Genomic DNA, 11,277 nt, shown 5'->3' with positions numbered 1-11,277 from the left:
GGTTCTCCTGTGCCCCCAGTGAAGACCCCCACCTCTGCTCTTACGGGCCAGACCCCACCCCAACAACAGACACAGTCATATTCCCCTAATCAGCCCCCTACTTCCCACCTGGCTCAGTCCTATGGAGGCTTCAGTTCACCACAAGCCCAAGACCTGAGCTCAGGTACAGGTGGGAAAGGCTATGGGAGTTTAGGAGGGCGAAGCCAGTCATACTCCACTGATATATATGGAGCTGACTCTGCTTATGGATCACTTCCATCCTCTCTGGGTGGAGCTGGAAGCCCATCCCTAGGCTATGGAGCCCCAGGTCACTCCCCTGCCCTTTTAAGGTCAAGTGGTTCATCAGGTAGTGGAGCATCTGGGGGAGGAAGCAGTAGCGGCACAGGAAATGGGAACTCTGGGTCAGGTGGAGGAGCGGGAAATAGTATGACCAATGAGAGAGGTGGAGGTGGCAGTGGTGGAGGGTCTTACCATATTCCAGACTCCAGCCCCTCTCCATCAGGCAACTCGGGCATCATCCGTCCAGGGTTGCACTCCCCAGTGCCCACCTGCCCCACACAATCTCCAGGGGGTGCAGGGTCTAATAAATACATTTCTTCAGTTCTCTCCCCCACCTTCCTAGCCTCCCCACAGGGCTACCCTGATACCAGAGGCCCGAGCTCCCAACCTCAGTCCTATCATTCCACCTCCTCCAAAACAAAAGCAGACACTTCCATGCTAGGAGTGGGCTCTCAGAGATCCCAAGAGGAAGTAGATGATGATGATGAGTTCTTGATCCAGCACCTACTGCAAGCCCAAGCAAGTCCTGGTCCCCAGGCTGCTCATCACCATCCTCAGCAACAACCCCAACAGACATCCCAACAAACACAGCCTCAGCCCCAGTCAGTGCCCCCAACCACTGATTCAGGAAAAGGGCTGAGCTATGACATGGGTAAGACCTCTGAGGAGAGGTATCACCCTCAGAGTGTCATACGCACCCACAGTGCTACATCTACTGCTGGAGTAGGTAATGCAGGGTCTGGAGGGTCCATCTCAGGGCTGGAAAACCAGCTGGAGATGTCACTAAAGAAACAACAGCAACAACATCAACAACACCATCATCAACAGCAACAACAGCAAAGGAATGAGAGGTCTGTTGGAAGCAGCAGGAGCAGTGGAGGGAGAGGCAGTGCTGAACAAGTGCACTCCCATCTCCATCACCATGACAACCTAGGCTCGGTAGTCCACTATGGGCGGGGTGATCCGTACACCCAGCACTCCCTTGCTCCCCAACACTCCTCACATGGTCAGCATGTGTCCTCACACACACAGATACCGTCCCACACCCAAATGGAGCTCCAAAAGAAGCCACAGGAGCGTACTGAAATCCCTTACCCTCGGAAAACACCCGAAGTCCAGCAACAGCATTCCCAGTCTCAAGCTGCTGCTTCCCTCATGGACTCTCCCACTGATCAATCTCGTCAGCCACCACACCTGCTCCAGTCAGTGCTGTCCCACACTACCCGCAACAAACTGGAGCCTCATCAACCGCACCACAAGATGGACTCTCATCGGCAACACCAACAGCATCACAAAATGGATTCCCACCAACCACATCAGCAACATCCAAAAATGGACTCACACCCTCAGCATCAACAGCACCAGAAGATGGACTCCCATCAACACCAACAGCACCACAAAATTGATTCTCATTCACAACATCAACAGCACCATAAAATGGACTCTCATCCCCAACAACAGCAGCACTCTATTAGCCAACAGCAAGCTGTAATGGAAAGTGCTGGTGGGGCACTTGGCTCAAGTAAACATCAGGCTCAGTCTCAGTCCCAAACCACCCAGCTCCAGCTTCAACTCCAGTCCCAGGCTTTGGAGGTGGCAGCGGCTCACTACAACCACGGGCCCCCTTCCCATCAGCATGAGCAGAGCCAGGTTAAACAAAGCTCAGTGGTGTCTTCCTTGGACATGCTGGAGCGCTCCCTTTCTCAGACCTCCAGCACAGACGTAGCTGTTGCAGAGGACAGACGCGGTAGAGCAGGCAGCGGAGGCAGGAGCGGAGGTAGCAGCGAACGCCACAGACAGCAGCAGGAGCAGCAGCAAAGGCAGCACCCTTCCCACCACCACTCACAGCAACACTCAGCCTCTGAACTCCACTCCTTCCTCTCTGAGCCAGATATTGGCTTATCCACCCCGTCTCACATGCACCACCTTTCACAGCACCACCCGCAGCAGCAGCAGCAACAACAGCAGCACCCCAGCTCTCAGCACCAACAAACCCACTCTCATCACCCTCACACCCAACCCCACCCTCACCATATACCCTCACAATCTGGCTCAGGCCACTCCCAGTCTCAGCCTGACCCACAGCCACTGTCATCCCAGCTCACCCCTCAGCAGAGCCAGCTGGACCAACAGCGCTCAGAGCAGCACCAGTTTGACACAGTCAGCCCAGTGGAGAAAGCAGACCAGAATCAACAAAGTAACCGCTTTGTTCCCCTCACTTCCATCTGTTTCCCAGACTCCCTCCTTCAGGATGAGGACCGCTCCTTTTTTCCAGGAATGGAAGACATGTTTTGTGCAGAGGACTACAAGTCAAGCTGTGCTGGAGGTGCAGGACCAGGGCAGGAGGAGATGAATGAAAGCCACACTGGGCAAGAGGGAATGGATTCCATGAAAGCTGGACAGAGTGCAGGTGGAGCAGGGGGAAGTGGTGGAGCAAGCTATGACATGATGGGTCACCATGGTGGAGATCAGGGTTATGAACCATACTGTCATGGCCTGGAAGAACCCAGCAATAACACCATGACTCTGGATCTAGACTCTCTTAAAACCCATGAGCTCCCTTCCACTGTCAACACTGAACAGCTAGGATTGATACAGTCCCAGGCCCCCGCTATGGGTATGGGCTCCAATCCTGCTGGTCCAAACAACCCTGGAGCTAAGATGTCCTCCGGGCCTGGAGGAACTAGCGCAGGAGCTGGTTCAGGAGGCCTCCAATCTCCCATTTTCTGCTCATCTCGTCCCAAGAAGCTTCTCAAGTCCAGTTCTTTTCACCTGTTAAAGGAACGTCGAGACCCCAACACACTGCCTAAGAAAAGTTATGCTCAAGAATATGAGTTTGAAGATGATGAGGATAAAGCTGACCAGCCAGCTGATATCCGGTTAAATAGCCGGAGGCTCCCAGACCTATTGCCAGACTTGGTGTCCAGCTGCAGGAAGGGAGGAGGAGGAAGTGGGTCTCTCAGCCCTTTAATGGGCGATCTCGACTTCTACCACTCCTCTGGCTACTCCTCTATGGGTTCACACTCTCTTCTGCCTCAGGATGCACCCAAGAAGAGGGGCCGAAAGCCCACTAGACCCAAGAGAGAGGGTCCCCCTAGGCCAAGAGGCAGACCTCGCATCCGCCCAATGCCTGAGCCCTACACTCCACGAGGGATGATGGGGGAGATGGGTGGAACAACAGTCGGAGGGGGATTCAGCGTGGAGGGCCGAGGTAGGGGTCGGGGCCGCGGAAGCAGAGGTAGAGGAGGAAGGAGGGAGGATATGTACATGGAAATGAGCGGGAAGGAGCAGGATCAGATGCACCACCATCACCTCCATCAGCAGCAGCCACAGCAGCTCCATCACCAGCCCCAACAGCAGCTACACGAGCCTATTCCACCTCTGAAGGTCAGTGGCATTCGGTCTAGAAAAGGCTTGGAAATTCTTAGACAAATTGTTATTTAAGCACGTGTGTTGCTCATAAATGTATATAAAATACTAGCTATGGCTATATAATCTCTTTAATTTTCACAATCTCTGTTTCATACTGCCTTTTTTTCTTTTCAGACTAGTCACGTTTAGGCTCTGTTTTAAATTGTCCCATCCTGTTTTCAAAATTTTTGTAATGTATATCTGTACATTGAGGCAAATTTACTTTAAATCTTACTGTTTTCTTTCTTTTGTTTTAGATCAAGTTACCAATTGGTACCCTGTCCTCCTCCGATGCCTTGCTGAGGACGGACTCTTTGTCTGGCACGGAACCTGCTTTATCGGACGGCTCAGTGGGCTCCGCTCCTTCCCTTGGTTTAAGTCCTGGACCCCCCTGCAGCACTGATAGCACCAGAAGTCAGGACAAGAATAAGCAGAAAAACCAGATGATGAGTGAAGTGGATGAAGAGGGGCTAGAGGACAGAGTAAGCGCTATTCTTGCTATGTAACAAAGAATGCTAAAAAAAGTTTCATAAAGCTTTATTTAAACTGATTTAATTAATGTTTATTATCTTAATAGTTGCAGAGTTCACTACTTCAGTGGTGGTATTTGAGTGAAAGTCTCTCTTTTGTATTATAGGGCGATGAGAAGGACTCTGAGTCCAAGGCTGGCTTTGTTGCTTCGTTTTTGGACTTCCTCAAGACAGGGAAGAGACCTCCAGGCCTGGACATCTCCCCAGGAATGGAACCGGACAACGGTGAAAATTCACCCTGTAAATCAGGGGGTCTGCGTCCACTGTCTCCCGCACCTCCTCCTCCACCACCACCACCTCCGTTCGGGGACAGTGAAGGGAACGGGGGTCTGGCTCTGGGCAACTGCTCCAGCCCAAAGCGCTTGGAAGATGAGCTGAAGAGGAACCTGGAGACCTTGCCATCATTCTCCTCTGATGAGGAGGACTCAGTCGGAAAGAACCAGGACCTCCAGAAAAGCATCTCCTCAGCCATTTCTGCTCTGTATGACACTCCTCAGCTGACCTCTAACATCCAGCCCCCGCTATCTCCTCCACCTCCCCAGCATCAGCCTCAGCCTACCCAGTCCCCACTTACTCCCACCCTGCAGCCCCCCACGCTTAGCCCACAGCCTACCATGCATACCCCTCACGACATGCCCCAGTCCAACGAGCCTGATATCCTCCAGCCAGAAGATAGAGACATGGATGAGAACAAAGAGGAGGAGAATGAGGAGGAGGAGAGGAGCACAGGAGGGGATGGAGAGAGTGATATCACAGAGGAGAGAGAACCACAGCTGGAAACCTTGGGTGCCCCTAATCTTGACAGTAAGGCTTGGAATGAGCTTTTTATTCATCTCGTGTCCCATTTTCTTGCACATTGATTTTTCTGCAGCTCAGCTTAAAATTAATACTTTTCCCCCCCTCAGGCTGAGGTATTACTGTATTTTTAGTCTCGTAAAATGCCCCATTACTTATTTGTTATTAAGTATTTGATTAAATTCTTGTGGCTGTTTTGACATTGTGTTAAATTGATCTGTAAAACTGACATTAACCTTAATCTTGCCCCTCTTTCCTTCCAGCGCCCCTCCCTGAGATTCCTCCAGCACCAGCAACTCCTGAACCACCCTCTGTCCCTCCATCTCCTGCCTCATCATCCTCTTCACCTTCTCACTCCCCCCTCCCTCCCCTCTCGCTGCCCTCACCCCTGCCTCCGCCAGAAGAACAACTGGAGAATTCCCAGCCTCCGAGCCCCGTTGCTCCCACCGCCCCCTCTTCGCCACCTCCGCCACCCGCTACTCTGCCTCAGCCGGTCACTCCCCCTCCAACCTCCCCTCCTCCCCCATCTTCAACTCAGAAGGAGTCTCCCATGCCATCTCCAGAGTCCCCCGCCTCTCCCGAAGAGCCACCACCACCGAAGATCACGTCTTTGCACCTTGCCCAGAAGCAAGAAGATGCTGCCATCGCTGGAGAGAGTGAGGAGGATGAGAGCGAGAGTGGAGGGGAGGGCATCTTCAGAGAAAGGGACGAGTTTGTGGTGCGGGTGGAAGACATTCGAACTCTCAAGGTATTTGTGAGAATGTGTTTTTTTTGTGTGTGAGTGCTATTGACAGTTAAAGAATTACAAAGTGCTTTGTGAGGCCAAAAATTGAAAACAATTAAAAACAGAATAGATCATTTTAACTAATACATTTCACTAATATGTAGGTGTCAGTACAAACAAAAAATAGTGTTTTAAGTTATTGTTAAAACTAAGGAAAAAATATAAAAATCAGTTGGTGCTCTTTTTCAAATGAGTTGAAACTTCAGTAACTGCCAAATGTCATTTTATACTTACCTGTGTGTCATGTGTTTGGACACAGCTGGCTCTGCAGATGGGGCGTGAGCCTCCACCCATCTGGAGGGTGCAGAAAGCTCTGCTGCAGAAGTTCAGCCCAGAGATCAAAGATGGACAGAGACAGTTCTGCGCCACAAGCAACGTGAGTTCTCAGCAAGCCCTCAGTAATCTAACCACATCTGCAGTCATGTTGGTTTGGTTTCTTTTCACAGTCCCAGCTGCATCATAGCATGTAATGAAACTACTGTAGTGTATATATGTATATATGTGTGTATATAGAGCATATTGTCAAAGTAATAACTCTAAAAGTTGTGCTATTGTATAATTAAATCTTTATTATAATATATAATGTTTCTGACTCAGTACCTTGGCTACTTCGGAGATGCCAAGAGGCGATACCAGCGAATCTATGTCAAGTTTCTGGAGAATGTCAACAAGAAGGACTATGTCCGAGTCTGCTCTCGGAGACCTTGGCGCAGAGCCACACCTGCTCTCAGGTACCAGTATTTGCCATATCAAAAATCCCATTCAGATTAAAACACTTGTTAGATTTGTGATTGGGCCCCCTCCTAGAACCAGGCCTGGGGGAAGAGCTCCTGGCCCTATACTCCTAGTGCCAGGCAAATGGCCTTGGTTGATTGCACATAGATACGTAAAGGCTATAAATACTTGAAACATCACCATTGGGTATTTTCTAAAGACCATTTTTAATTGTAGGGTTTTGGCAGTACATATAAATTCTGTTCTCAGAAGTAGTTTCATCTAAAACTATTTCTTCATGTGTCACAGACGCCAGTCCCTCCCCAAAATGGCTTCCCCCCCTGCCACCCAGGTGCCACCGAGAGTTGTTGAGAAAGAGGAACGAGAGGCTCCACCAGTTCAGCGAGAACAGAGGGAGAAAACAAGGACTGCAACCGCAACAACAAAAGAACAACGGGAGAAGAAGGAGACTCCAGCTGCCGTGCTCAAAGCTAAGGAGAAAGAGAGGGATTCGGAGAAGGAGAGGGAGAAGGAGAAGCGAGTACAGCTGCAGCAGGACAAAGTGGAGAAACGTGCTGCAGCAGCAGAACGAGGTAGAGTGAAGGAGGAGAAGAAGGCACTGGAGAGGAAGGAGAAGGAAAAGGCTGAGCGCCCACCCAAGTCCAAGCCAGCCAAAGTGAAGGCAGAGCCACCGCCCAAGAAGAGGAAGAAGTGGCTGAAGGAAATACCTTCATCATCTGACTCAGACTCATCGGAGGAGGCAGCTAGTGAGAATGAAAGTGAGATGCCATTTTGATTCTTTGTGCTTGCATTTAGCCATTACAAGTCATTGTAATAGAATTTTGTTTGACATTTGAGGCCGTAATAACCAATCAGGTGTTATTTATATGATGTGTTATAGTAGAAGGTTGGCATTGTGTAGTTTAAAACTCTGGTTCTCGTCCACTCAGTGCCAGTGAAAGGCGGAGTGAACAACCGTGCCATGAGGGAGATGTTCAGGAGCTATGTGGAGATGCTGGTTAGCACAGCCCTGGACCCCGACATGATCCAAGCGCTGGAGGACACAGATGGTGAGGCCCGCAAACAGCACACGCTGCCTCCTCGGCACATTCCCAATTAAAGCTTTCCGTTTAAAAAAATCTACTGACGTATAGGGGGACAGAAATGGAGAGTTCAGGTATTGTGTGAGAGAACATCTCTAACCCAACCTGTCTGGTAGCATGTTTACTGCAGCTCAGATGTCAACATTCAGACATTTTCAGCAACATTTTCAAGTGTCAGTGTGAATAAACATGGCCACCACTGCAAAGTAGCTGCTGCCAAGGTTCAGCTGGACCAACTGCCCTTACGATAGGGGATTTGTTAGAGAATTTTGTAGCATATTAAGAGGAATCTTTTAATGGTTTTGAAATCCAAATAAACAAGGTGTGACAGGTTGAAGGGAAGCCCCGGGAATGCTGATAGATCAGGAGCCAGAAAGAGCCGCTTTGAATCTGCCCTTGGCATTATAATGATTGGCAGCTACATGAATGATGACTAATAAAACTTCCTCTACCTTGATTGGCCACCAGATGAGCTTTACCTCCCACCGATGAGGAAGATTGACAGCATCCTCAGCGAACAGAAGAGGAGGTTGTTGAGGAGAGTCAGCATGAGCTCTCAGCACCAGGTAATCTGTACTAATTGTACTGCTTCTCTCTCTCTCGTGTCCTCATGACTAAAAATACATCTTCCTTTTCAGTTTTTATTTCACATTGCGGTGCTTCCTTAATGAAACTTGCTAGTATGCCGGTGACACACTATAAGAGCGATACTAAACTGTTTATAAGCTGTGTCATTCATGTAATGGATTCCACTCATGAAACAGTACATTAATTGATTAGTCAATAAACAAGAAGTCATTTATAATGCTAAAATGTCAAACATTTGCATGAGGGTTAGCTGCTTTTGTAATTTTATGTTTAATTTTCATTGTAAATGCACATGGCATTGGGTTCTGACATTAGATATACTAAATATTTATTAGAGACAAGATTTATTGGTGATGAATATAATAACTGACACGGTCTCAAGTTTTTATTTTTATTTTTTTATTTTTTTAACATTTCTCTCAAGATATTTAGTTGTCTGTCTCCCTGTGTCAGCTTCTGAATTGTAACCTCCTTTTTTCTGCCCCTTTCATGACAGGAGGTCCTGCATGCTTACCCACAGATCATTGTAGACCCCCTGGACTCAGGAGTGGTGAGGGTGCGGCTAAGCGGGGATGCTTATAACCGCAAGACCCTCAACAGAGTCAAAAAGACCCTGCCTAAACCACAGGTAAGTGTTTGTGTGTGAGAGAGTCTTTTGTAGGTCAGTGGGCTCTTAATATAATTATGTAATATAATGTATTTTAAAAATCTGTCTCATTTTATTTGAGTCGTCTCACATTCAAACACTATCGGGACCTCTGTGGACCGTTGTGGGAGATTTTTAGCCTATAAACCAGGTGATTCTTTCTGGGTGACACCGAAACCACTGCGTCAACAAAATTAACCATTACTGTAAGAACAGTGAAGGGGGGGGGGGGGGGTAAAACGGTACCAGCTTCCCCTCTTAACACCTGCTGCGAGTTTCCAAACCTGCTACACTTTCACTCTTTCTCACACGAAACTGCAATATTAATATTCACTGCAGCTTTATATTTTTGATAAAACTGATCGTATCTTAATCTCATCATTTTCTTTGTCTCTTTTTTAAGGACCTTAAACTGTCAGCCGATTCGTATCGGATCTACAGTCTCTACCACTCCCTGCATCACTATAAATACCACACCTTCTTACAGTGCAAGAAAGAGGTAAGCAAACACGTTTCTAGTATTGTAACATTAATAGTAAAAAATTTGAATTAACTTTTAAGCCATTTCCCTCAAATATACTGTATGAGAAATAGCACAAATGCCATGCTAGACTACACAATGCCAGCTTGTATATGCTTTCTTTTCCCTGGTTTGAGTCTCACCATTGCAATCGTGTGTGCTTCTGTCCCACTTTTCTAGACCAACACCATTGAGCAGGCAGCTGAGGACCCGGGCCAAGAGGAAGTGGTGCAGCAGTGCATGGCCAACCAGAGCTGGCTGGACACCCTCTTCAGCTCCTTCATCGAGCTGCTCACACTCAGCACCAAAGCCTGAGGCAACTGCATAAAGAGAGACGGGATGAATCAAAGCAAGAGGATTTTTAAAAAAGAAAATACAAAAAACGGAAAGATATCGGATCCTACTGTACAGCCCCCCGACCCTCTTCAAATCTCTAAGATCTGAGGATGAATTTTGAAGGCCTTTGACGAACACAAGGGGGTCTGTTCATGTGACCTCGGACACTGGCCTCTTGTTCTTTTTCTTGTTGTTGATCAATGACTAAAGAAATGTCTTACTTTTGTGAGAGAGGAAGGACCCCACCGGATCAGGGGTCACTGATGGGTCAAGAGGGAATTGACTGTTGGTGAAAAGGGAGCGACGCAAGGCGGAAGGACAAAGAGGAGGAGCCGTAGCGCCAAGTCAACAGAGGAGCCACTGACATCTTGTTAACTGTGTGTCATAAAGACAATAGTTCAAAGAGAAACTATTACCACTTAGTTTTTACATAAATTATTTTTTTGAAGACTAACATCAGCTGTTGGCTTTTGAAAAGAGTGGAAGAGGGTGAGAATGCTTTTTAAAAACTGCGTGTAGAGTGTGCCATGAGCAGCGTGAACATGGACTCGTCCATGGATAGAAACATGAAATGTGATAATAAAACACTCTCTCTCTCTCATCCTGTGCTATGTGAAGGGCAGCACCAGTCAGCTGTGTGATAATATATAAACACATTTTTATTATTTATATGAGGAGGTTTTTAACTTAAACTCTCACAAGCGCTGGGTTGCTGCCCTAACATTTTAAATACCTTTTTATTTCCCGCAGGTTCAGTGTACAATCGTAACCCACATATCCAAGCCGTCTTCCCCTCTATACAAAAGAACGGACACTGAGACAGAAGTATTGGGTGTACCACAGTGGGTGTAAAATAACAAAAAAAAGGAATACAAGAAAAAAAGAAGAGAATGGGGAAAATCTATTTGAAACTTAACATTGTTGTGCTTCATTTCAGCCATCAGTCATGCAGGTGCAAAGAAAAAGAAGTAAACTATCCATTTCCCATGTGGGAAGAAGGAGTATAAATAAGTAATATTTAAAGAGGAAATAGTCATTTCATTTTTATCATTTTGATGTTTGTGCATACTATGACTTATTTTGAAAACAATCTAATTTTCCATAAAAAAGGAAAAAAAGGCGTGTAAATATTGTACAGTTCTTGATGAAATTCTTTGTCCTTCTGTACATTAACTCTCCTGTATTTGAAAAACAAATAAAATCTGCAAAGAACAAATGGTGTTTCATTTCCCTACTGTGAGAGAGTGCGTGTGTGTGTGTGAGAGAGTGTGTGTTTCAGAAGGAAATATTGTTTTTATTCCACTACAATTATCTTTCAGCTTTATTAACTGGCTACTTTACACATTTTTTACAGACAAAGCATATGAAGTACTGTTAAAATGTCATGTTTTGTTATAAATTAAACTATCCAGCAGTATATACAAGTACAGCTGAACTCAATCAACTATTGATGAAACATTACATGTTTCCTACTTCTGTGAGGATTTTCTGATTTTCCTTTTAATTTAATGTTAATTTGTTTTTAATAATTATGAGGTTTGGTTGGACAAGCATTGTGAAGGTGTCACTTT

The 11,277-nt window shown here is 46.9% G+C and overlaps 1 protein-coding gene across 1 annotated transcript in view; it reads left to right on the top strand.

Annotated features, from left to right (window-relative positions):
* The window catches only part of prr12a (proline rich 12a), a gene marked incomplete in the record, with an annotated part of 16,375 nt that extends 5,453 nt beyond the window's left edge, over nt 1-10,922 (top strand). Inside the window, 12 exon segments of the mRNA XM_035658072.1 lie at nt 1-3,666; nt 3,948-4,172; nt 4,328-5,024; nt 5,279-5,763; nt 6,059-6,175; nt 6,397-6,530; nt 6,823-7,292; nt 7,464-7,583; nt 8,085-8,182; nt 8,701-8,832; nt 9,254-9,349; nt 9,551-10,922. Of these exon segments, the coding sequence (XP_035513965.1) occupies nt 1-3,666; nt 3,948-4,172; nt 4,328-5,024; nt 5,279-5,763; nt 6,059-6,175; nt 6,397-6,530; nt 6,823-7,292; nt 7,464-7,583; nt 8,085-8,182; nt 8,701-8,832; nt 9,254-9,349; nt 9,551-9,685 (6,375 nt within the window).
* Between the last annotated feature and the right edge of the window lie 355 nt (nt 10,923-11,277).

This window comes from Morone saxatilis, unplaced genomic scaffold (genome assembly GCF_004916995.1).
Source record: "Morone saxatilis isolate NCDOM2014 unplaced genomic scaffold, NCSU_SB_2.0 Contig1, whole genome shotgun sequence".
NCBI lineage: Eukaryota > Metazoa > Chordata > Actinopteri > Moronidae > Morone > Morone saxatilis.
The sequence above is the reverse complement of the archived record's forward strand: the minus strand, read 5'-3'. Positions and strand labels throughout refer to the sequence as shown.